Source organism: Condylura cristata, unplaced genomic scaffold (assembly GCF_000260355.1).
Source record: "Condylura cristata isolate star-nosed mole 26May11 unplaced genomic scaffold, ConCri1.0 scaffold00033, whole genome shotgun sequence".
Classification (NCBI taxonomy): domain Eukaryota; kingdom Metazoa; phylum Chordata; class Mammalia; order Eulipotyphla; family Talpidae; genus Condylura; species Condylura cristata.
The window spans coordinates 6,764,104-6,791,826 of record NW_004567134.1 but is presented as its reverse complement, the minus strand read 5'-3'; the positions used below and the strand labels follow the sequence as shown (position 1 = coordinate 6,791,826).

Genomic DNA, 27,723 nt, shown 5'->3' with positions numbered 1-27,723 from the left:
CACAGACACACACACACACATCAGTTTTCAGAGCTTCTTGACACCAAACAGAAGCATAAACGGCAGAAATAACTTCTGGGCGTTTTAAATTACTGTGCATTAGAAATTGATTTCAGGGCTCTCCCTGGTGATTCGGCCGGTTGGACCACGTTGAGGTTGAATATATGTTATTTAGGCCCATTTTACAGTCTCCCAGTGACAGGGTCCGTACTGATCTCCTACACTTTTTGCCTAAGGGCAAAAAAAAAGGAGGGGCCAGCTTCGTTTGAAACAGCAAAGGAACTTTCTTAGAAGAGACTTACTTAGGAGCAGATGTCTCACCAGTCCCGAAGCTTATCCACAGGCTTTGGGGGCGGGTCGCTCACCCGTTCAGCCCACTGCACATGGCTTCCTGCGCGGGAATCGAAGTTCTGAGGACCGGAAAGTGGGGAGGAGTCTAGCGTTGCCCGGATGCGCTGCAGGGTCAACCCAGGTCATGTCCTCTCGGTGACTTCCAGCAACTACCCATCCCCATCTCTACCAGAGCCATGAGGCTCATGCAGCCTTACCCAGCAGGCCTGCAGCCAGCAAGCGCCTTCACTAAGCTTGGGGGTGGCCACTTGGCAACACTAGAAACAGAGATCACGAAAATATACGGAAACAGCGCTGAAATACACGGAAACAGGCTAGAGAAACACAGGTGAACATCGTGAATCCCAAAATCAGTCCATTTTTCCATCAAGAGCCCCTGTGATCCAAGCCGCTCATTTAGTAAGTCTCTTAGCTGGGGAGTAAGATCATTGAAAGGGTTCGCTTGTGTTGTCTTAAAGATGATACATTAGCAGGCTCATTAGTTATGAATATAGGGAATTCTGTGTTGATCATGGCATAGATGCCTCCTTGAAAGGCAGTAGCAATGTCCAAGGCCATTCTGTTTGGGAGGACGGTTTTTCTTATTAAGGAGAATTCAGTGTTCTGTAAGGACAGACCTTGTTGACAGTTTAAGGCTTACAGACAAATTTCCTGAAGAAAGACTGCAATCAGTCACACCAGTGGAAAGCAGACCCTGTTCAGCTGCCTGGAAAAGGTAGTCGCGGGCTCTCCCTGGTGGCGCAACGGGTTAGAGCACAGCACAGCAAGCTAGCTGTAGCCGCTTCAGTGAGTTTGATCCCAGTCCTGGAGGTGACCCACATGGCAGGCAGACCTCTCCTGATCGCCCGCTGGGCCCCTCAGCAGTGTACTTCCTCGATCTGCCTGTTCTGCCCCCCACTCTGTCTCTGGTGAATCCTCTCACCGCCACTGCACTGCTGGCCTGTACCCAGTTCTGTATGCACAAATAAATAAATCTTTTTAAAAAGAAAGAAAAGGTGGGACTGAGAAGGAAATGCCAGGCCAGGATCCCCACTTGAAACTTGCCTCTTGGGGTGTTGGGTGTTCTCTTTCAAGGACAATGTTGCAAAATGTCCGACTTGCAGCAGGACAAGAGGATGGTATGGAGATTAGGTGGCTCCTTTCATCACGGGGTGCAAAGGACCCATTCTGATGGATGCCCCATTGCAAATTCCTAAGTCCATCTCACCTTTCACTAGCAAGATGGGACTTGATGTTCTCAGCAGCATAAGGCGATGCTCCATAGTGACCAGAGCAGTAAATCTGCAACCACTTCCAAGCAAGTGTTGCGTGTGTCTGCAGTAGTGTCCAGTCTGGCATATTGGGCAGAGGGCAAACCCCGTGGGAGAGACACAAGAAGAGACATGTGGAAGCACTTGGAAGCGATCCATGGAGAATGAGACCATGGCAGCCTTTCCCTTGATTTGTACTTCGAATATATTCCTTTAGTCCCAAACTTGCTTCCCTTCCCTTCTGGCAGCTTTAGGGCCTCAGCAGCCCAGCCTCAGGCCAACCCAGTTTGACTGGGCATTTACCCATGAGCGGATGGGTAACTTTGGTTGTTTTGTTGGCAAACTATTCTCCTTTCTTCTCTTTTCTCTCTATACACATTAATTCTATTAGAGAGCTTTCACACTAAGAGTATGCTCTGTCTGTATGCAATGGATGGTGCAGCACAATTTGCTTCTAATAATGCTCTAAAACTACATCTAGGGGTAGTGTTACAGGCCCCAGCCCAAAATAGTCCTTTGCCTACAAGGGAAAGAATTCACCAGAAAGTACAAGATGTAGGTGAACCAAGCCAGGCTTTATTAGAGAGAATCGTAAGTGAGGAGGCAAGTAAAGGAAAGGAGAATTTAACCTGGCTCCCTTTCAATCCATAAGGTGGTGAGGACAGTGTCTTAAGCTGGCCGGGTCAGGCTACACAGGCTGCTGTGTGGTCAGTATGCTGGGCCAAACCACTTGGACTCACCTGTCCATGATTCAGTCTACCTGTTCAGACAGGACTTGAGGCAACTCATCCTACTGGCTCTCAAATTCTTTTACCTTAGCTTTCTCAGTGAGTCAGCCATGATCACTTCAGATATGTCAGTGAAAACATGCTTATCTGGACACGGAAAGATCTTAAAAGTTAGTTGCAATTACATCATTGTTGGAACTTAAGGTTTTGCTCTTTGAATTCTGCTGCTTGTGATTATGTTTGTTTTCCTCAGAAGCTGAGTAAAAGCCCATTAAATTTGTACCATGATGATGACTAAAGAGAAACATGACAAAATGTTGAGGGCGTCGCATTCACAAACCTGGCACCACAGACCAGGCTTTGAATTTCAGACAAACAACTAAAATGTGGAAATTCTGAGGCAGACTGAATGTTACGAACTTCTAAAGTCATTCTGAATCCTGCTTTTCATGAGGTGAAGGGCACATGTCCAGTGATTCTCAAGTTTGTTAGCACTTTATAGAAAACCATGAAATAAAATTTAAAATCCAAAAGCTAATTTATTAGCAACACAATACAGACATACAAGTCCTAGCACAGTGACTGCTGGATTTTAACATAATAAACCCAGAAAGATCGATCATTTTAAATGAACAAAAAGCAACTTTTTGTTGAAATGAAAGAACTCCAAAAATATCACATGGTTGGTTTACATTTAATCCTCTCTGCATGTTGTAGCTCATCTAGAACATTTCTGATAGTCTCGACACAAACTTCTCCTCTATAATGTTTTTTTGATGCAAGATTCCATACTTTTTCAAATTCTTCATCAGAAAGCTTGACACCAATGTTACATAATATCTCTGCAATCTAGAAAAAAAATTGACAGTCAGATTAAGATTTATATGCTTTTACATCTGAATCTTAGGAAAGTCTTTAAAACATCAGACTATGGATATATATCCCCCAAAAAAGTTACATATAATGTGCAAATACCAAGATTCTAGTAGTTTCGGTTCATGAACAATTTTATTTTATAAGAGTATTTAAAGTAGCCAATATATAAAATGACTTGCAACTCTACATGTTTCTGATGATTGTAAAGAGAGGTAGCAAAATTCAAGTAGGAAAAATAAGAGTTAAAGATCAAAGACTTGCATGGTGATAGCACATAGGTGAATTGGTGGTGGAAAGTCCATGGGGATTATAACTGAGATGAAAAAAATGAAGAATGGTGAAATATACATATATATATACACACACACACAAACACCCCCACACACGTATATATATAAAATTTTTGAAAATCAAAGCCTTGCTTAATTGGAGTTCCACCCCAGTCACTTCTTGTCACAATGACCTTATGTATGTCATTTAAAAGCCTTGAGTATAAGTTTCTCTTCTTTCAAATAGAAGCATTGCTAAAATGCACTGAACTGGCCTGTTACAAATTTTAACTATAGTTGTAGATGTGCAGTGAGTTAATGCATGAGCAAGTAGGCAGCCTAAAAACTGAGGCTCTGGAAAACCAGTAAGTTTGCTGATTAACAACTTCTCTGCAGCAAAATTAAACACAGTCTGGGAGAAGCACTTCGCAGACCACCTGGGAGAATCTGGAATCCTTCTTTGAGACTGACCAGCAGGCAGCCTTCTTTGAGTTTCTCTCACACTTCCCCCCTATCTCAGCCAGAATAAACGTTTGGAATAAATCTGTTATTAATATTGTCAATATGTGGTATGTTTTTAAGCCATAAGCCCTTACTCAGAAGTCCCAGGAAATATCCCATGTCTACCCACAGCACATCTGAGTCCAGGTGGGCAGGTATTGAAGCAGCAGCTGCCCCTAAATCTCACCTTCTCTGCCCTGCACATCACCTGCTCAGCCCTACACCTCACCTGCTCTGCCCTACACCTCACCTGCTCTGCCCTGCACCTCACCTGCTCTGTCCCTACATCTCACCTGCTCTGCCCTGCACCTCACCTGCTCTGTCCCTACACCTCACCTGCTCTGCCCTGCATCTTACCTGCTCTGTCCCTACACCTCACCTGCTCTGTCCCTACATCTCACCTGCTCTGTCCCTATACCTCACCTGCTCTGCATGAGTACAGTTCTCTACCTGCTGGTAGGATCACGCACCACTTTTCATTCTTGGCTCTCAAACCTCAGTGGCTATTTTGACTGTGCCAGTTATTCCTATTTTATTACCCACCTACTAAATAAATCACCTATAATAGTAAGATCATGTTTGCTAAGTCAAAATTTAAAAGTACATGGACTGACATATGATGTGGTGACAGACCAGGACACTTTAATTGCATGTTGTAGATGTAAATGTTGTAGATCATGGTAGCAGTGAGGAGGAGGATGGGAGAGTGACTCTTTGGCTCTGAAAACCCAAATCCTAAAGATACTTACACAAGAAAGGGATTAGTAATTTTCCTTTTTCTAAACTACCAGTACTGAGTGTCTTGAAAAAATATCTTTCTTGTTATGCATGGGGCATAATGAATATACAATGTGCAAGCAATGCTTCCTATCATAAACTCTATTTCAAAAATGGTACCTGGACATCACAACCAAAGTGAACATTATGCTCAAGAATTCTGTCTCTGCGAGTGCCAATGGCTTTTGTAATATAAAAACACAAGTTTTCAAACAGCTCAGAGTAGTTCTTGACAAATAAACATTCCTATCTTTGGGTGTTTATTTGAAGTTGGCATTTCCTTCATCCTTTTTGAAATAACAGGCTGTACCTCTTTTTTTGATCGGGCCTTGAAGAAATCTCTTTCAAACACTCCTTTCTGAGCAAAGATGGAGGGATGCAGTAAGGAATAGGCATTTCCTTCTTCACCATAATTAGTTCTATCGCTGATGCGACGAATTCGGGGGACAGGAATATCACACCGGATGGTGGGGACACCATAGACAGGATAAGCTAGAATATCAATGAGCAAGGAAAAGAGACATTGTAAAACTGAGCTGTGTAACAGAAGCCACCAACCACGTGTGGATAGTGAGCACTTACGTGTGATTAGTTTCAGGTGAGATGTGTTGTGAGCGTAAAATAAAGCTGAGTTGCAAAGATTCAGTATTAAAACCAAAATATTTATTTTTATATTAATTACTATTGAAATAAGATTTCAAAGAGCTATGTACTTATGCTACTAAAATTAATTTCACTTGTTTTCCTCTTAAAAATGGCTAATAAAGGCTCTCCCTGGTGGTGCAGTGGGTTAAAGCATAACACGGAGGGGCTAAAGCCACTTCAGCATGAGTTCGAAACCCACTTGCCCCGGAGGTGACCCCATGGCGCGGCAGACCTCTCCTGACCCGCCCGCTGCTCCCCTCAGCAGTGTACTTCGTCAGTTGGCCTGTTCTGCTCCCCACTCGGTCTCTGGTGAATCCTCTCACCTACCACACCTCTGGCCTGTACCCCAGTTCTGTAAGCATAAATAAATAAATCTTTAAAAAAATGGCTAGTAAAAATTTTAAACTATCTGACTCCAATTATGTCTCTGTGGTACAGCACTACTCTGAAGGGAACAGCAACACTAAAGATTGCACGAAAATGTTTAGCACGACTATAAAATCCAATTAAGAAAACATATAAATACTTGATCACGTCCGTGGTCCGAGGAAGTAATCTTGAGCAACATAAAATAATCTTTCTAAAGAATCAAAATTCACCATGCTCAACCTGGAGATATGGGTTGAGTTGTATGCTCCCCAGATTCATACATTCAAGTCCTTACCCCTCACACCTCAGAATGTGACCTTATTTGGAAATATGTTTTTACAGATATAATTAGTTAAGAGAATACTGTGGTGGGTTGGCCCAAGATGACTGAAGTCCTTATATAAGGGGACATTTGGCCAGAGACACCTACACAGGAGAACACTGTGAAGAAGGAGGCAGAGGTCCTTGGGGTACAGCAGACATCAAGTAGCACCAGATTTCCAGCAAACCCCCAGAAACTAAAAGGACCTGAATAGATTTCCTCTCAAACCCTCAGAAGAAACCAACACTGTCAATACCTTGATCTCAGACTTTTTTTTTAATAAAGTCAATGAAAGTTTTATGTATATATTTTTAAAGATTTATATTTATTTGTGCATACAGAACTGGGGTACAGGCCAGAGGCTCAGGGGCGGTGAGAGGCTTCACCAGGGACAGAGTGGAGAGCAGAACAGGCAGATCGACGAAGTGCACTGCTGAGGGGAGCAGCGGGTGGGTCAGGAGAGGTCTGCCACGCCATGTGGTCACCTCCCGGGCAGGCGGGAATCGAACTCATGCGGAAGCAGCTTTAGATTCTCAGTGCTGTGCTTTAACCCGCTGCGCCACCAGGGAGGGCCTGATCTCAGGCTTTTAACATCCAAGGTCATGAAATGGTAAGTTTCTGTTATATAAAGTCACCCAATTTGTGATTGGTGTTAAGGCAGCCCTGGCATATGAATAGAGGGGGAGTGAAGACGCGTAGAATAGAAGTGCTCTTCAGATAAAGGCAGTTACATATGGCGTCAAGAACAACTCACAAGTCCACTAACACTTCCTGAAGTCCAAATTACTACCATGTCTGACATGTCTTCTCAAGATCAGTTTCAACATCAGTAACAACAGACAGAATCATTTGATCTGGATCATCACTGGTAGTTCAGTCCACTCTATATTTATCGAGACTAGGGGATACATAGATTACAGCATTGAATGAAAGTCCTAGGCTTTGCAAAACTTATAGTCTACAGAAGACAGACATTGGGGAAAATAGGAGTGTTGACAAAAGACTTTTTGTAACTATGTTTGCTGATCCTTTTGAAACTAGATGATGTCACATACTCACCCGTAGAAGGTACACCTCCTACAACCGCACTGATCTCCGAAGAAGTTGTCTTATAATGACTAGAAACGCTGTCACTTGGCCTCAGAAGTGTCCGGAGAGTTGTTTCTGAGCTCCCTGGTTCTTTAATGACAATATCTTCTGGTTTTATCAAGAGCGTTGGCTCACATTTTTCAAATCTCTCCTCAGTAGGTTTTGTACAGTCTATCTGTCTACCTTTAAGCAAAGAGGGAAAGAAAAGGTGGGGGGAAGTACAGGAAGAAGTTACTAATTGGTGTGTTGTGCTCGGCAACAGGTTGTGCTGGGCAACAAAATCACTTTTCCCACCTAATCTCTTTTTGCCTGGAGAAATTGGAACTGGATCCTCCCTGGTGGCGCAGTGGGTTGAAGCTCAGCATTGCAAGCTCTCTGAGCCACTTCAGTGCAAGTTCAATTCCTGGCCCCAGAGGTGACCCATATGGCACGCCAGACCCCTCCTGTCTCCCCAATGCTCCCCTCAGCAATGTGCTTGGTCAGTCTGCCTGTTCTGCTCCAGGCACTGTCTCTGGTGATTCCTCTCACCCCCTCTGGCCTGTACCCCAGTTCTGTATGAATAAATAATTAAATCTTTTTTAAAAATTGGAACCGGATTGGGTTAAACACCCCTCAACTGATGTCAGCACCCCACTGGGGAAGAGCAAGCTCAGGCCAGTGTCATGTGCCAGGAAGTTTGGATGTGGTCTGATGCTTCTTTTTGCCATTTTACGTGTATACCATGGAATGACGCTTTTAAATCTGAAAAACCAAATGAGAGGCTATGTTTTCCTTTCCATTCTTTTAAAAGTAGAGCTCATGCGGAAATTGTTCCTAGAACTAAGCCAGAAAGAGCGATGGGACCTGTACATTCCACACGTAGTTGATTGTGGGGAAGAGACCTAGGTATTGCAACATTTGGAAAGGCAGTAAGAACTCACTGCAAGCTCAGAAACCTAGTATAAAAATAACTCCCTCCAAATCAGTGGATAAAAGACAATCCTGAAGTACAAATTGTAAGACTCTGTCCTCTTTTGCAGCTTTGCTTTGCTGAGGCAAATTCTCAACTCTACAAGTAAATTCCCTAGACATCTTTTTCACAGAGCTGGTAACTTCGCAGCTAGCACTAGAGGGCGCTGTGGTCTTCCAAGCTCCAGAAAAAAATGCTTACGATTTGGGGGAAGCCGGAGCAAAGGTTTCAAAGTCAAAATGGTGCCCGGGTATCTGCAAGGGCCGTGGGGCAAGCCAGGAAAGATAAGCGTCTCTATGTCTGCACCCCCTTTCAGTTCATGCCAATCATTGTAAAAGCTTTGAGGTCCACTGTTCCCGGTTCTCTAGGGTCCTCACCACCTCTCCTCAGACACTGGCCCCCACCCCTTCACCAAAAGCAGAAATCTAGACAAAGTCTGAAAAACAGTTCCTCAGAAAACTACGCAAAAACCGCGATCTTAGAGTAGTGGCCTTCCTTCATAGGTCGACAGTAAGAGCGAATGGGATGTAAGAAAATGCCTGACAAAGCATTTCTCTATTCCTTCTGATCACTGGACATGAAACAAGTCAAGAACTTCATTGCTGACAACAGGTGCCTAAAAACTAGGAACGCTTTGTAAAAGTATCTCCTATGAAAACAGGTTTCCGCTTTCCTCCAATACCTCATTAGAGAGGATTAGGTGAGAGTAGTTATTTTCTATTTAAAAAAAAAAAAAAACTCCATTAGACAAAGGAGAGTCTCCTACTTTCCTGGTGCATACAATGGAAAGGCAATCCCAATAATTCTCTGACACTGATATTATTATGGTAGGACCCATTTAAGGGCTTCAAGATGCCCCTCAGTCTGCCTACTAATACAATGAACAAACACAGTCATTTTACTGAAACAGTTTTACAGAATTGCAAAATGTCTGAACTTTAATCAATTTTGCAAACAATAATAGTTTCCTAGAGCATCAGGAAAGGTATGCTTGCTAGAAAATGCTCTTGCTGGCATGTCTTTAACAGCTCAAGTCATTGTCATTCACTTCGTTTCCAATTTTTGGATAATTCTCCTTTGATATCCTAATTTTTTTAATTGATGTAATTATGCTTAATTCTAAGATTTGGGGGGAGGTCTCCATGGTCCTACTTTGGGCCAATCCTGTTTTGCTGGACATTTATCCACATGGGGATGGATGGTTAACTTTGGACCTTTTATTGGGAAACTATATCCTCTCTCTATTGCGCACTGATCTATTGAAGTTGTTTTCTGTGGGGGGAGGGGAGTAGAATGGGGAGATTGACATCAACAAAGCCCACAGTTTGGTTTGGGGAATAGGGATAGAAAGATCTTTCTTTCACAAAAAGACAACCCAGGAATAAAGTGAAAATAGTACTATCTTTACTTTTTAGAAGAGATCATCTAAAAGGAATTTTTTTAAGTATATATGCTTTTAAAAAGGTTAATCTTCCACGGGATTATGGTGATGGCACACGGGTGACTTGGTGATGGGAAACCCGCAGGGATTACAACTGAGATGGGGGGAAAAATGTACAAAATGATGTAAAAATAAACTGTTATAAAAGAAATTAAAAAAATAAAATTTTAAAAAGGTTAATCTTCTCTAATAATCAAGATATGAACATTAAAGCAAACAAGGTGTCACTCTGTGCTAACTCAGTACAGAAATGTCAGAAATGATGTGCGATGGTATCAAGTAAATCTTCTCACAACCGTGGCTAATAAAAGTGCAAACTGTACATTCATTTAGAAAAGCAAAATGAAAATGTACAGACAAAGAATTTCTGGAACAGTAACTTTCATAAGAAATAAGATAAAATTAAAAACTTTCTGAGAGATAATAATTGTTATAACCCATATTCGTTTTAAAATATCTGGAAACAACCTAAATGTCAAAGCAAGGAAATGGTTTAGTAATTCATAATACATCAAAATGAAGGAAATGAAAATTAGACTTACAGAAATCAAAAGTATCTCTTCATTAAACAGACATTTGAAAGCCAAAGAATAAAATGTCAAATGATTCATTCACTGCGATTTTAGCTGGATTTAACATATACAGATACATTTCTTTCTCTCTCTCTCTCTCTCTATATATATATATATGTATGTTATGTTTATGTTATATTAATGACACAGTAAGTTAACATGAAAATACTTGAGTCAACATAAGTTATCATTTTTCCTTTTCTAACAAAATTAAACGATCAGATTTTCCTTTTGTCAAATTTAATTTTATTATTGATTTTCCTGGGGGAGAGAAGCTAATTATAGTAAGACAGTGGTTTAAAAACAACTTTCCAAGGAACTGTCTTTTACATTTGGGGTTTCAATGTAATTTTTTTTTCACATTTCACTTTTGAATGATGAATACCTGGTTCCAAATTCAAATGATGCAGAAATACGAGTTAAAAAAAAAAAATGAATTTCCAAGCCTCCCTGGCCCTTAGCTACCCTTCCTAGAAATTATAAACATTATCAAATTCCTTCCTATCTTTCTATAGATACTCTAGGCATAAACAAATAAATAAATGTAAATATGTGCATACTTTGAAATATATAATATTAAAATTTGCAAATGTTGAGCTCCCAGAAAAATGAAAATATGAAAGTCCATTTAAAAATTCAGCAACCTTAAAAATTAAATACCTTTAACAATGACCCTTTTTTCAAATTCCTTAGGAGGCATTTTATCTTTCCAGTTCAGAAAATTTGCAAATTCTAGGTAGTTAATCAATCCATCATTATCCACATCACAGTACTCAAATAGCTGGTCCAGGAGTTTCTCATCTAAATGCAGGCTGACCTGTTCACAAGCTTCCCGGAGCTCATCTTTATCTATCACCCCATCTCCTTTCTGCTGGACACAAAGCAAAAGAGAAAGAAAAAGTGAGCACTCTTCAAAAGGAGAGTTATGCAACATCTGTTACTTAGTTTAAGAAGAGAGAGTTCTGTCATATAAATTCAAAGAATTTTCACATAAGAAGAGTTCACTGCTAAGAGAACTCCTTTGTGTCAACCTGATATTTCCACAGTAATTTCAACCTGGTAGAAGCAGGGTGTGACTTTGAATCTTTAGATTCAAAATCTTGCCTTTTTTCATTTTAATAAGTTTTGTCTTTAAATCATGTGTTTACACTGTGAAATAGCAGTTCTAACCACGATTCGTGCTTCATATTTCATTTGACCAATGTGTGTACTTTCCATAGCTCACTGCCATTTTCCACACTTTCAAAGTTTTCCACACCTCGGAGAAACTGGCGAGATATTGGCAGGTCACCTACAGGAAAGTGTATTTAAAACGGTTGCCTGGTAATCAAAGAAGATAAACTCATGTCATCTGCAGCAACATGGATGGAGCTGGAAGGAATCTTGCTTAGGGAAATAAGCCAGAAAGAAAAAGAAAAATATAGGATGGTTTCACTCATCGCAGGAATGTAGGGGATCAGGAGGGGGGAAAAAAAGCAATTGTAATAAAGTTAAAACAAAAGTCAATCAACAACTATAAACCAGAGACACTCTACCGGGGAAGAGAGGGGAATAGGTTCAAAACTGAGGCAGCAAGAGTACAAGGGACTATAGTAATGGCACAGGGGTGAATTGGTGGTGGGAAGTCCATAGGGATTACAACTGAGATAAAAAAAAATGTGCAAAGTGAAGAACAATGTAAATATATATGTATATATAAAACTATACATATATATTGTATGTATATATATAACTATATATACTATATGTATATATAAAACTATACATATATATCTGTATTAAAATAAATAAATGAAGCAGTTGCCTGGTTTTTGCTAACACCCCTCCAGGCAAGAGGGAGATGCCACTGACCTGGCAACCAGCCTCCATTGTGACAGTTAGCAGTAAGCTTCATCCTGGTAACTGCAAAGTTTGGGGGGAAGGGGAGTGGGTTATAGAAGATGAGGAAAGGAGCATGCACACACAATGTGGAGTGAGGGAAATTTATGAAGGCTCCAGGCAGAAGCAGGCTGGTTCACCAGGGAGGTGAGGGGAGAACATATCATGCTTGTTAAGGAGGATGGCAGGAACTGGCACATCTTACCATTCAGCCCCGTCCTGCACTTTAGCAAATCAACCTTAAATCCATGGGGCAAAGATAGTAAAAGGCCCTTTCAGAGTTTGCTCGATCAACAAACTCCCCAGGGAAACCATAAATGTCTCAGGACTAGTATGGAGTTCTTCTGCCTCCCAGAATTGAATTTGCAATGCTGATGAAGGTGATCCCCTGGAGAACGAACTTGCCCAATGAATTCTGGGAAAAAAACCTGTGATCACCTGAAGCCCTGGAAAATGTCTCTAAGTCTTATGTTGGAATAGAAAATAAATTTAAAACATAGCCTAACAATAGGGTGACAATCCCTGGAGGAAAGTGGGTTCTTTATAAAAGTCTCTGCTGTGAGATCAATCAACAACAACAAAAAAAAAATGCAAATACCACAGACCCAGCTTAAAAGCAATGTGGAGTGTGGCCTTTGAATAAGAGGTACCAAAACTGAAATAGATAATGACAGCAACAATGACTTTGCTGCCTAATATAGGGTGTTGTGTGGACTGAGACCATTAGCGGCTTGTTTCCAGTCAGCTGCAAGCAATCACAACACTTAGCAGGTGCAGCCACTCTGACCCTCTGCACCCTTGACCTCTCCCTCCCACATGCCTCTATCTCTGTTGCTTTAAGGAGAAAGAAGTCTAGATGTACAACTGAGGTCACCCTATCCCCAAGGATAACCAAAAGTCATATGCATCTGTCCATGTATGTTCTGGAACTACAGGAGCTGGAGACTCAAGCTTTTATGTCTTTGTTAGATATGGATGCCAAAGTCATCATCCTACTCAGTCCCAAGAGGTGAGGGGAGGAATGTCTAGGCTTTGGGCAGGATTTGCTTAAAGTGAAGAAGGAAAGCTAATAATAATTAGTCTGTGGCCAGCACTACAGAATGCATAGGTATTATTAATGCTTTACATGTCTGTGTTGTGAGCATCCGTAACTGCCAGAGGCCACAGGTAGAGAATTGCTAGTATCACACCATCCATAATTCCTTGGAGCTTCAAGTCTGTGGCACATGGTTTTGACACTGAAAACATCTACAAAAAAGCAGCAACTTCCACTGGACTGTGTCTTGAAGTTTAGGGCTCACTGCCTCCCTAACTTGGTTACCAGTTTCCATTTGCTCATTACCGAGCTCTTGTTGAAACTGAACACTTGACACATCAGTCTTGTGACTCTCCATGTGATCACTATTTTGAGATCAGCCAATTTGGACTCATGAAGTAACCAGGTGTAAAGGGCTCAACAAGCTCATTTGTGAAGATGTGAAATCAGCCAGCATGACCCCAGTACCATCTCAGCTTGCATGAAAAAAAGAATACAATCCTGTTGGGGAAACATCATCTTTTTATTCACTTTGCCATCTGAAGAAAAGCCAGTGGCCCAATAGAACGTCAGTTGACGGGGGCTTTCCTAAGTCCTGAGCCTGGTTCTCTAAAATGAAACCAGTGTGATCTTCACAGGGCTGATGTCTTTCACTGTCAGAGAGAAGTATGAAGAACCAAAAACTGGGTTCTACTTGCTTGCTAGCAGAACTCAAGGTTATTCTTATGACTGGCCAGTGCACCTCTTGATGAAACTGTCATATTTTCGTTGACTCCAGGATTGATGCCAATGGCCGACCTTTTTATTCATCAGTTGAGAAATTAAAGATGTTTCTTTTTAGTCTAAAAGCAAATTTGTAGCTGCTGATTAAATCACCTGGATATTAATATGAACACCCACGACTGGACTCGAACTTCTGAGTGAACCTGACCTTCCAGATCACTGCCACTGTTGCCTGGATGCATCATTGCACCAAATGTGACAACACAGCCACCATTTCAGATGAGGTACAAGGTAAAGCAATGCCACATCTCTGGTGCAAAGGCTACCATCCCATGCCAACCTGGTGACTCCTGCCAAACGCTGGCCTATTTGTTTCAGCGTGAGGACGTACAGCATACACCAGGCATTGCCCCCCTGCTCCTGACAGAGTGACCACGTGAAACCTTTGTCCCTCTCAGACACAATGATGGTGCATCACACTGGTGACACATATTCAACTAATGGAATTGCTGTCCTAGTCAGTCAGCTCCTGTCAAACAGTATGGCCCATGAAATTAATCTGAGTCAAGTGTTTTTGCATTCCCGACAATTCGTAGTCTGACGTTGGTCTGCCTTGTGGCAATAAAAGCTGCTCAACAAGGACCTGTCAGTCAAGGTGGAGCCCTTTCCTGCTTCCAACCCTCATGGTCATCTGGCGTCACTGAGCTTTGGCATGGCCTTCTCAGAAACTGTGTACCTTCCTCATCAACTCCTAGTTCACATATTTTGGTAAAGCAGTGTTGTTACTGAGCCCATGAAGGGTTCATGCCACCACAGTGGTTTCCTTGATAATCATCAGAATGAAAAGACTCAGGATAATTGTATACACCTATTTTAAAAATTTGGGTATTCTACTATGACGATTCTAGAACATGACATGTCTTTTATTTCCCTCCCTCTAGATTTTAATTTCCCCAAGTGGAAAATCTATGTATTACCTAGAATAATGATTGATGTATTGTGAGTATTTAATAAATAACAGTTAAACTTATCATCCAAGAAAATTCATTTAGAAAATAGCAGCTTATTTGTTCTGTTCTGTTTTGATTTTCCATTAAATTAAATCTGGGTATGCAACAGTGTAAGATTCAAATCATCAAAAATTATCCTACAGCTCTAATAGGAAAACCGACATCTTATTACCCTCTTTGAAAAAACCTCCTCAAGGACACTGAGCTCCTCATTGTGCATATTAAAAGTTAACTATTTAAAAGGTATATCAGCATTAAATAATTCTCAGTAATTTCTTCCCTGCTTATTTAATTTTATCATAAGGAATGTGTCTGGTGGTTCACTAAGATAATCAACAGCTATTAAGATAATCATTTTGCCTATAATTACATTTAAAATGAAAATGACTTTTTTAAAGAGCAGAGTGTTACATATTGCAGTAGGTTCTCTTATTTGTATCACTACCAAGTAAATCTCCCTCTATAAAATTTTTGTAGCATATTTGGATTTGGTTAAAGTTTAAAATCTACTTACTTTAAGTGGAATATAGAAAAAACAAACTAAGAACCAGAGAAAGACAACCTTAAAAGCTAACCCTTGAGAACGGACTGTAGAAATGAAGCCCAGCTACAGATCTAAGATGACGCTATTAAGAGACACAAATATTTTCAACTGGGAGGAGAGAAGAGAAAGGGTCAAATGAACCTGTTTTGAATGTCATCTTTTGTTTATCATGAAGACAATAAAATCCTTGAGGTTATATTAAATAATAATAATAAACAGAACCCCCAAAAATGAGGAAATTGGAGCAAAAAAAAAGGATAGGGGGAAAAAGTCAGGTGAAAGCTGGAATAAAAATAGCATATAAAATGCATGCTATAAACTCACACTCACAACTTAGACATGTTCCATTGACCAAGTCAAAAAGTTATGAACAATTGGTACAAATGTCAGGCTGTTTGCAAGGTAAAAACAAGTGAAATATTTAGATGAAAGAAAGTTATCTCTTTCAGAAAAAACTACGTTTCCTTATAAAGAGGATACATGTGACATAAATGAATATTCTCATGGGCATATTAACAATGACTATGTCGTGTTTCATAAGTAGTTTCTTTGATAATGCTCCCTCCTGTAAGCTCAAGGCAGTGCAGTTTAGTATAGCAATTCTGTGATGTCCCAAAATGAGATGATGTAATTATGCAGCCATCACCTGACCTGACTTCATCAAAGGATAAAATTTAGACTAGCTTGAAATGGAAAGATTTTGTTTGTTCAAAACTAAAACCACATCTTGCTCCCCAGAGAGGGACCTTTTAAGCCTGAGTTGGCGCTAGACTGGTGGACCCTGTGTGTAAATTCAGATTCAGGTAGAGATTATATCTGCATTCCAGGGAGCCACACTGCTGGCCTCTCCTCTTGCACTTGGCACACTGCAGTATAATAATCTACAACAGTGGTCCTCAAATTTGAATGGGCATCAAAATCATCCAAAGGGCATATAAAAACACAATTGCTGGGGTTCAGCCCAAAATTGCTAACTAAGACCTTGTAAGCCTGAGTTGGCCCTGCGTGTAAATTCAGATTCAGGTAGCGATTATATCTACAACCCAGGATTGGGTCCTAGGACGTGCGTTGGTATACACTCCCAAGGAATGCTGAAGAACCACAGTTTGGCAACCAGTGACCCCACAGGGGTTGGCATACTTTCTGTCAAGAGTGAAATAGTAAATATTTTAGGTTTTGCAGGTCACTAAGTCTCTATTATACAACCTGTATTTGTAATGCAAAAGCAGCCACAGATGGTACTTCAAATAAATGGGCATGTCAAAATTTGACCCACGGGCAGGGTTTGCTCACCCCTGATCTACACCAACCTGCTGGGCATGTAAGTCCATGCACAGACCAAAAAGTTCTGTTACTACTGGCCTTGTCGTAGTGCCGGAAGGCAGACAGCAAGGTGTCAAAGTTTTGGTAGTTAACTTTCTTAAAGTGATGTCGAACTGCTGAAATCAGGGCTCGCTGTCTATCCTTGCCTCGAAGATATTCACCTGGACATCTATTATGGATGAGATCACCAGCCCCTATTGATGAAAAAAGAAAGTCTCTTATGTGAATTTAAATCTCCCAATAACATTCTCCTCCGAAAAGAGTGAGAGCTCTAGCAACATATAAGAATAGAAAAACCTTACACCTAACTCTGAAAACCACTATGCAGCCTATCAGAAATTTTTGTGGATAAAAATGTACTCGTGTAATTGACAAACATTCATTTTTGTTTTATGTAACTACTCTACTCAATGAACAAGTTTTGAAGAAAAAAAAAATGGATCTTTGTGAAGGAATCATCAGCCTTACTCAGCTATCAAGGCTTTCCCAAGACAGCGCGAATCTCTGGCCTGGCTGCCTCTAAGTAGACATTTATCTGTGCTGCCGAGAGTTTGGAGTGTGGGACTGAATCCATGTCAGGGCCACTCTGTGTGCATTGGAGATAAAACTCTGGAATACTCAAATTCCCTAGCCCCTCTTAATATGAATTTTTGTTCTGCCTTCAGTCTGTATATCATTCAATCCACCATTTCTCTGTCCTGACTCTCCCTATTCACAACACCCGCCCTGACCTCAGCTCCACTAGTCATAAACTCAGTTCTTCAAAAAAAGGTCAACCCTCCAATCTACTGCTACCTCCCTCAAGACCTGGTCCCTGCTTCTACTTGTCCCTCACATTGTAAAGAAACTTCCCTGAATGATGACACACAGAAAATAAACACATCCACACTGCCTAAAACCCCACTCCTTGACATTCTCTTTCGGAAAATATTCCTTGCCTATTGATGGTGACAGCTCAGACTTAGCTTTGGTTATACCTTCTTCTACCCTGGACTGAAAGAATATTTATGAAGCTCGTGTCAAATCATTTGCAATTACTCAAAAGCAGGAGTATAAGCTGTGACTAAAGACTTATGACCTAGTTACCACACCACTGCTATCAGAAAAATTAAGAAGGCACATTAGCTGTACTTTGCCTACAACTGATTTCTGTGATATCACACTGTCCACCAGTCCTGGATTCTCCTTAAGGTTGCCTCTGCCTAGTGCATTCTGGGAGTTGGGCAAGTCTTTATACTCTTCCTGAAGGAATCTTAACACAACCACCAAGCCCTTAGGGAGGAAGCACACTTTTTTGATTTTGTAAGTAATAAAATAGGCCTTATAGAAACCATGTCCCTGGAAGCAGGCAGATGCTGACTTTTCCATGGAATAGATGCTATTAGTGGACCCCCAAGAGAAATTATGAAAGGCTAGAACCTAAAGTTAATCCATATCCATCCCCATGCTCCAGGAAATGTCCAGCAAAGATTTATGAACCCCTTTCACAACTCCATTATGCAACACCAGGAGTGATAGTAATAGTTACCTTTAAAAATATACATTGTTGTATCCTGCCTTTTCATTTTATAAGTGTCTTATCAATTTATTAGGCTAATGTTGATCACCTGAGAAAAAATGTGTTAATGGTATCAACTGTCAAAATGACAAACTATGTGTTAAACTCATGCTATTGGTAGAAAATATCCTTTTTCTACACCTCAGAAGTGCAGCAGGCCAGTCAGAGCACCCACCTCCATCAAGCCTGCCCTCAAATAGGAAGAGATAACCCTGAGTACCAGTTTATATTTCAGGTTGATTGATGGGTTTACAAAATCACCCCTTGGCCCCCTCCCACAGGTGTGAAAAGCCTCTAAAATGCATCCATTAAACACTTAACAGTTCATTAAAAAAAAAAAAGAACCAAATACAACCTCTTAATGTGGCAATGAACTAAGCTCCAAAATGCCATGCTAAATAAGCTCGATCAATATTTGCTTTATTTGTCAGTGAGTAGACCTGAGCTAAAACATTTGCAATCGTGGTTCTTTAACTTTAGTGTACATAAGAAACTACTGAATCAGTATATCTGGGCATGGGTCCCAAGAACCTACATATTTAATAAGCTCCCTGAGTGATTTTAATGCAAGTAGCCGGCAGGCTGCATTTTCAAAGCTATTGACTTATAGACCAATTCTACTAAGTGTTAGCATATTTTTCCCTTTGAATGTCTGATGTTTACATTGCCTAGAAATAAAAACAAAACCTAGTAAGCTGTCCCTTTATGGGTTAGTAAATTTGACGATTGGCTGGTGGGAAGAGTGGCTCTTCGGTATGTGATTATAGAAGGCAGTGTTTTCTCAAACTCGAGTGTTCCTGTGAATCATCTGGAAATACTGTTAAAATTCAGCTTCTAATTTTAGGTCTGAAGTAGAACCTGAGGTGCTGCATTTCTAAAGAGCTTGGAGAAGACTCGGATATTGTCCATCTATGGACCACATCGTGAGTAGCAAAAAGTCTAATATAATATTGAAGTTAATTAAAAAGCTGCTTCCTTCCATTTGACTTTTTCAATACTGGTCATATTTGCTAAATAAGTTTCAGAGCCTCAAGTAGATTGAAAGTATTCATTACGAGGACTTTGAACAGCACCTTCAGCAAATATAATAAGAAAATTTATCTTTTCTTATGCTATAAATTTTTCTCAATAATGTTAATGTAATAGTTAAGGTTTTAAAAATAGAAACTTTCAGACAAGGAGAAGGTGAACTTAATTGCATAACTTTTTGAGGATTTTGGTTTTGCTTTATAAGGAGAAAGTTTGTATCTTTACCATACTCCTCAGGGCGAAGACAAGCACCAAATGTGTGGTCTGGGGGAACCTTCCTTGTTTCTGCAATGCTATCCAAAAAAAAAAAAAAAAAAAATTCATCAGTTAAAATAAAATAAATGGCATCCCTGAAATTTAAAATATTTGCCATATGCTTTTAATGGCCCCTATTTTCTCCTACAACCAAACTGAAGATCCAATAGAAGTTCTCCAATAGATCTTTTTTCTAATATTCCACTTGTACTAACAATGGGCTGAGTGCCTTCACTGGATTTCAGTAGTTCATATTTAAAAAGAAAAAACAGAATATATTCAAGGCAGAATTATGGATATATACATATGGAGAGGCTGAGAAAGACAGGAAAGGGAGAGAAAAACATAACGCAGTTAAGTTTACTTTCTGATAGCCAGAAATAAAGTTTTACCCAGAATTCTCTCTCCCTCTTTTTCAAGTGCTTCTCTATACTTTCCTGGAACCCCAAGCTCTATATAAGCTAATGAAGTTCCCTTCCTACTACAAAGGAATAACTTTCTTGTTTAATAGATTAAAAACTAATAGAGGCCCTCCCTGGTGGCGCAGTGGGTTAAAGCACTGCACTAAGAAACTAAAGCCACTTCTGCATGAGTTCGATTCCCGCCTGCCCCAGAGGTGACCACATGGCGAGGCAGACCTCTCCTGACCCGCCTGCTGCTCCCCTCAGCAGTGTACTTTGTTGATCTGCCTGTTCTGCTTCCCGCTCTGTCTCTGGTGAATGCTCTCACCCTCCGCATCTCTGGCCTGTACCCCAGTTCTGTACAAATAAATAAATAAATCTTAAAAAAAAAAAAAAAAAACTAATAGAACAGGGGCTTCCCTGAAGGCAGAAGGGGTTAAGTCTTAGCACTACGAAGCTATGGGCAGCCAGGCAAGGTAGCTGACCTACCTTACCCAGCAGACCTCTCCTGGCCCGCCCGCTGCTCCCCTCAGCAGTGTGTTTCAGTACATCTGCCTGTTTTGCTCCCCACTCTGTCTCTGGCGAATCTTCTCACCAAGCCCCTCCTGTACCTCTAGCCAATACCCCAGCTTTTATATGCATTAAAAAAAAAACAAAACTGATAGAACATAAACCAAAATTCCCACAGTGTACTTTTAAAAGTTGATCCAGGCCCTCCCTGGTGGCACAGCGGGTTAAAGCACAGCACTAAGAAGCTAAAGCCACTTCGGCAGAAGTTCGATCCCGCCTGCCCCCCGAGGTGACCCACATGGCACGGCAGACCTCTCCTGACATGTCCGCTGCTCCCCTCAGCAGTGTACTTTGTCTGTCAGCCTATTCTGCTCCCCACTCTCTCTGGCAAATCCTTTCACTGCCCCTGCACCTCTGACCTGTACCCCAGTTCTGTATGCACAAATAAATAAATCTTTTTTAAAAAAAAAGTTTACCCCAAAACACTATCAATTTGAATTTAATTGTTAACTTACGGATCTAAAACTCTTCCAAGTTTATGTTGAAACTTTTCTTTGAAATCATCCACTCTCTTAGATACAATCTTAGCTCCTTTTTTCCTATAACATTAGAAAACTGTCAGTATCTTTATTATCTAAAGTATTCTTGGTTATCAACTATCCATTTGGTTAATTAAGAATATGCTAGCATCATTTGACCATCAAAATACAAATCTGCTTTCAAAAGAAAGTCTGTGCTAACATTCAAGGTTCATGTGTTCATTCTTCCATCTACATTCCATTATAAATTCACATATAAATTTAACATAAAACTTTAAAACAGACAAGCAGACTTAAAATTGTGGTCAGTAAACAAAACCAAAAGGTTAACAGCAATATTATAATGTGACTCTTAAAACTGCTAAAAATTAAGCATCAAATAACCAAAGGAAATAAAATGATAATTCACATCTAGTAAGCAAATATCAGGAGGAAATACAAAGGCTAGTAAATAAAAGAATAAATTTGAATATAATGAAGAGGTAACTAATGCTCACAAAATGTATGGTATACCACCTGTAGATTGTTGGTGCAAATTATTATGATCCTTTTGGAAATGATTTGGCAGTATGAACAAAAAACACATTGAAATGTTTATGCCCTTTTATCCATGTCTGAGAACCACTCATAAGGAGAGACTCCACATTAAATGAAAATATGGAAAAGTTATGTGTATAAAGATGATTGTAGCCTTAGGAACTATAGGAGGAAAAAACCTATATGTTCAGTCATGAAGATTTAATAATGTCATGTTTACACAAATGCATTCTGTATGCATTTTAAATGTTAGTTATTAAGAACACATGGCAATAGAAAATCATTTTCTGGTAAGTGAAAAAGCAGGATATAAAATGGAATTGCACTTTGATTAAAGCTATGCAAAAATCTACACAGAAAACCACAGTAGAAAGAAATGCATTAAAAAGATAATAATGGTTGAATTAAGATGACAGGATTATGGGTAATTTTATTTTGTCAATTTTCTGTAATATAATTTTGTTACTTCTATTATTGTAATTAAATGAATATGATTTCTTTTGAGAATTGTAAAATCACAACACTACTATTTAACAACATTAAAATTAATAAATTCTCCATTGTTTTGCTAAGACTAAAAACAATGAACATTAAATTCTTAAATTCCATTGTTTTAAAAAGTATTTCCTGTACTATGGAACTACGGAGCTGAGCAATTTTCTGGAGAAGAGTGACACTCTGTGGAGAAACAAAAGATGAAATATAAAGCAATTCATCTTTATTTCATACTTACTTTTCATTAGTTTAAGAAAGGAGAAAAAATAATGTGGGTCAGGGTAGAATAAATCACTATCAGTTGAAGGGTGATAATTTGAACAAAATTAACAGTTTAAAAACCAGCCCTAATGGCCATAATTAGGGACATTCAGGAATAAAAGTAAAGATTGTAAATCCTGGAACCTACTCTTTTCAGTCTTAATATCCCTGGAGTATGTTTCTGGGAGAATCAGAAAGTATATATGAATGGCCATGTATGTTGGGATATCAACAACTAAAACATCATTACACAACCTCACAGCACTCACCAACCTGTTCAAAACAAATTCTTTGTGTGGCAATAAATTCATTCACACACACAGGCACATGTACACAGCTACCATGGAAAGATTCTACCTGATTCATTAACCCAAAGGTCATAACAGAGATAATTTGAGTAAATCAAATTTACATCATGCATATAAAACTGAGATGCCTTCAAATGCTTAACTCCAGGCTTGCTATAGAAATTAGACTGAAGAGCAAAGAAGTGAGTTTTTTTTTAAATCTGATGAACCAAAGGAATAATTTCTCAACTTTTTAAGCAATAATTTCCCAATTTAATTTCAAAATACAAAGAAAAAAATCAGCAATTAAAACAATGTTCTCTGAGCATAGGCTCCTTAAGGTTAGAGACAAGTTGCAGGGAAATGTAGCCTGTATATTGTCTGCTCTTAAAGTGTATTTTTTAATTGAAATATCAGATTGACATATAAGATTTCATGAGTTTTAGTGATACTTGTTGCATTTTTGTATGACTGCCTCATATCACTGGTAATATATCCTTGTTGATGACCCTACTTTTCGAGCATTCTTGAAGACCATGTTGGTTGGTTACGTTGTTTACTTCATATATTTTATAAATTAAGGGTAGGTTTTTATTTCTAAGCCTCTAAAACTGGATAAATATTTGCCTTCTCCCTTCAAGTATCAATGTATTTATTATATTTAATTATAAATATCTATAGTCCTTAAATATTTTAACTACTTCTTTGTGGTTTCCTTTATATATGGTTGAACCTCTTCAATGATGACAAATTAATGAACATTTGTTATATGAATTCTTCTATATCCTAAAGAAAATTACCTTATATGTATTGATACTGTGAGAATTTCTCTTGTGTTTGTGGTTTACCATCATTAGTTTAAATGATCCGGGTGTCTAAAACTCATAAGAATTGAAAAAGAAATGAAAGTCACAATTGTAGCCTGTGGTCACAGAACCATGGCCCTGTATGATTCTGGTACAAGGCTGGCCCTGTATACCTGGTACAGAATCGCCTGGTATGGGGGTGGCCCTGTATAACTGGTACAGAATCCCCTGGTATAGGGGTGGCCCTGTCTATCTGGTATATGAGCGATGGGCACAAGAGCCAGCTGCCTGGGTTTCACCTCTCCCCCTACTACACATGATCTTGGACAAATGCTTTCATTTTTCTTTCCGGGCTTTCTTCATTTGTTAAATAGGAGTGATAAAAGAAAAAAATTAGCATGCCTACTTCATGTAGTTGTTTGTAGGATTAAACTAAAATTATAGGATATTCAGCGATTTGCCTCTATAACTGGGGATTGTTCCTGTCAACAGAGAAGACAACAATGGTTGAGACACTCAGGTTGGGTGCCTGTAGGAATGTAAATTTAGTGTGTACACTGGGGTCTGTGGAAACAGGGCCTCCTTTGAAAAGGGCTGAGGACAAAACAAATCCACTCCCATTATTGACAGGCAGAAATGCAGACCCAGTATATTATTAGTTTCCTGTGGTTGATGCAACAAATTACCACAAACTGGTGGTTTAAGACAACTGAAGCATATTCTCTCACAGTTCTAGAGGCCAGAAGTCTGTAATCAAGGTGTCAGTAAGGCAACATTTCCTGTTGCTTCTTCCAACATCTGTTGGCTATTGATATTCTTCAGCTTCTTTGGCTTGTGGCCACATCACTCCAATCTGTTTCTCCATCTTCACATCACCTTCTCCAGAGTAATTTCTTTCCTTCTGTCTCTAAACTCTGTGCCTTTCCCTTATAAGGACACTTGTCACTGGACTCAGAACTCACCCAGATAATTCAGCATGATCTCTTCATCTCGAGATCCTCAATTACATTTAACTCAGACCCTTCTCTCATATAAGGTCATAGACATAGGTTCTGGGAATACAACTGGACAAATCTTTTGGAATGCCATCATTCTATCTACTATACTGGTCTTTCCAAACTCTTAATTTTTTTTCCAAACTCTTAATTTTTTAAAGTTTAGTAAGAATGAAGAATTTTTATGAATAATGACCCAATATTTTAGTGTTGCCTTAGATATAAAATATTAGACAGGAGGGCCCTCCCTGGTGGTGCAGCAGGTTAAAGTGCAGCACTGTAAGCGAGCCAGCTGCTTCAGTGCGAGTTTGATCCCCACCCCAGAGGTGATCCATATGGCGTGGCAGACCTCTCCTGACCCACCTACTTACTGCTCCCCTCAGCAGTGAACTTCATCAGTCTGCCTGTTCTGTTCCCCTCTGTCTCTGGTGAATCCTCTCACTGCCCCAAGCCTCTGGCCTGCACCCCAATTCTGTATACATACATAAATAAATCTTTTTAAAAAATCTATTATACAGGAAATTAAAAACTAAGGAAACTTTTAATTTTGTAGGCAAGTAGCTATATATGGAAGGAAGGAAGGCATAGAAAGACCTGTTTGCAAAAGTTGTTAAATCAGATGAGTTAAAATAACTATTTTAAAAAGCTGAATGACAAATTATAGGCCAATTATACGCGACATGATTGTAAAGATTTGAAAGTCCATCATCTCTAAGAAATACATATGGTTCATCCCATATATTAAAAACTTTTATGTATATCTTCATAATTGCTTATAAAGGCATGAAGTGACTTTAGAATGATAAATATATAGTGATATACACATATACATAAAATGGTATAATGGTTATCTCTAGAAGGAAAGAGATTTGGATCATTTAGAAGACATATCACTGTATATAATTTTCTATTAATTTTATGTTTGAAATATGATAATACATTGTCCCTTTGAAAAATAAACTTTAAAATATACTGTAAGTCCATATGTCATATATCCAACTCTTGTCCCAGAACACGATAAAATTAAACTTACATTTGCATTTCTTGGAGCCAATGTAAAGTTTTTGCCATATTTCTTCCATCATTAAAATGTGGTGTTGGGACCCCATATAAATTAAACCTATGAAAACTTGCTGGATTATACTTTCGGTTCTTTGCTTCTCCTGGGGGTGGGAGACAGGGAGGGTAGGTTGTATAAGACTTCAAACTTAAGCAACACAATAACCTTATCTGGCAAGTAGCACATTATGTTCTCACTGACATTGAAAAGCTGAGTGGGACAAAGAATGGAATTGTAACAGTACTCTGAATTGTAGAGATTTGGCTACAGATTTGAGACTGGTACACAAGAGTGCCTTGTGTTCATATTTGGAGAGTAAGTAGAGAAATGATGTGGGAGAGAGAGATTAATGATGAAAAACAGAGATCCCCACTAATGTTACAGAAATCCCAAAGATCAGGAGAGGTAAAATAATGCTGTGAGACCCCAGAAGTTGTTTCCGCTAGACTTAGACTAGAGAAGTATTTAGTATTTGCAAGACTTTGCATGATCATTAGACCATCACAGCCTCATAATTCACTATAATCACTCATTACATATTAGAAGCATCAAATGGTGACTGAAGACAGAAAACCCAACATGGAAGTCTGTATATTTAAGATCTAGTACCGTTCTTTTTTTCCTTTCAAGTCATGATGTGATGTTAGCTTTTTATTTTTAGATAAGAAAGTAAGACTGAAACTAGAGATCAGCTAAGAGGTGAAGAAATGATAGAGAAAAAATATTTAACCCCACTAGTAACCAAATAATGTAAATCAAAATAATGAGAAATTATGCTCTATTTCTCAGCTGGGGAGGATGCAGAGAACTGGAAATTCTCAGACACTTCAGAGATGAGGGTAGACTGGGATGGCTATTAGGTTGGACAGTAGCTCTAAGGGTGATCATTTTAACTGCTCAAAAATCTAGGAATGTTCCTTAAGGAAATAGATTATATTCACAAAGGTATATAAGCACAAAGGTATATTTAGCATATTTGTAATACTGAAAAATACAATACAAATACTGATAGAAAAACAACCAAGATATTTCATACAATGGGGATATATAAGCAAACAGAAAATCTCTATAGATAGTGGGGGACAAAACACACATGTAGGTATACATATATCTTCATTTTTCCCAACTGCTAAGTGCATATGTCCTCATTGTAAGTTATATGTATGTGTGTGTATATATGTATGTGTGTGTATATATAGATATACAAAGACATACAGTTCTTTTTAAAAAAAATGAAAGGGCATGGTATTTGGTTGTGCAATAGATGTTGAACTTTTTTCAAAAAGTGAGTAAATATTTTTGTTTACGATTTATTTATGCATACAGAACTGGGGTACAGGCCAGAGGGGCAGAGGCTGTGAGAGGATTCATAGAGACAGAGTGGGGAGCAAAACAGGCAGACTGACGCAGTACACTGCTGAGGGGAGCAGCGGCTGGGACAGGAGAGGTCTGTTGTGTGAAGTGGATTACCTCCAGCGCCAGGGATGGGGCTCCCACTGAAAGGCCACTATGAGCTTGCGGTGCTGCGTGCTAACACATTGCGCCACCAGGGAGGGCCTAGTAAGATATTCTCATAAAAGAGGGAGGAAGAGGGCCCTCCCTGGTGGCGCAGCAGGTTAAAGCACAGCACAAAGAAGCTTAAGCCACTTCCGCATGAGTTCGATTCCTGCCTGTCCCGGAGGTGACCACATGGCGCAGCAGACCTCTCCTGACCCGCCCACTGCTGCTCCCCTCAGCAGTGTACTTCATTGATCTGCCTGTTCTGCTCCTCACTCTGTCTCTGGTGAATCCTCTCACCTTCCACATCTCTGGCCTGTACCCCAGTTCTGTATGAATAAATAAATCTTAAAAAAAAAAAAAAAGAGGGAGGAAGAGAAGGAGAAATAAAGTAAGAGTGGGTAGGGGTGGGTGTGCAAGAAAGAGAAGGAGCCAGCCACAGAGGTAAAAGGATGGTGCTCTGAACTATTATATTATATTAAAAAAAGAAAAAAAGACGGCGCTCTGGAGGGAAGTCAAGGTTTGGGTAGACCCAGTAGCAGCCTGAATGGGAGGGTAGAGAGGATCTCAGTTTTAGCATTTTTCATATTACAGACTGTACAGAAGCCACAGAGATTGACCACAAGAGAAGAGACTGGCAGATTCCAGACAGTGCAGCAATAGGCTTAGGAGATAAGCCCCAGAATATGTTTAGAAGGAAGAGCAGACAGGATGGTAAAAAAGAAAAAGGAAAAAAATGAAGGAAGCAAAGAGAGGAGCTCTGCTCTGCAGTAAGTGGCGAGTCTTCTAGCTAATGACGAATGAGTTCATAGGTCACACATAGTCCGGGCTTTCTCAGCA

At 39.6% G+C, this 27,723-nt stretch overlaps 1 protein-coding gene across 1 annotated transcript in view; it reads right to left on the bottom strand.

Moving 5' to 3' along the window:
- Nucleotides 1-317: 317 nt before the first annotated feature.
- EFHB (EF-hand domain family, member B) overlaps nt 318-27,723 on the bottom strand; it is a 34,235-nt gene continuing 6,829 nt past the window's right edge. Inside the window, 12 exon segments of the mRNA XM_012732073.1 lie at nt 318-455; nt 549-608; nt 817-910; nt 2,416-2,476; nt 3,022-3,178; nt 5,063-5,244; nt 7,148-7,360; nt 10,800-11,007; nt 16,693-16,847; nt 19,466-19,533; nt 20,922-21,005; nt 25,360-25,489. Of these exon segments, the coding sequence (XP_012587527.1) occupies nt 318-455; nt 549-608; nt 817-910; nt 2,416-2,476; nt 3,022-3,178; nt 5,063-5,244; nt 7,148-7,360; nt 10,800-11,007; nt 16,693-16,847; nt 19,466-19,533; nt 20,922-21,005; nt 25,360-25,489 (1,550 nt within the window).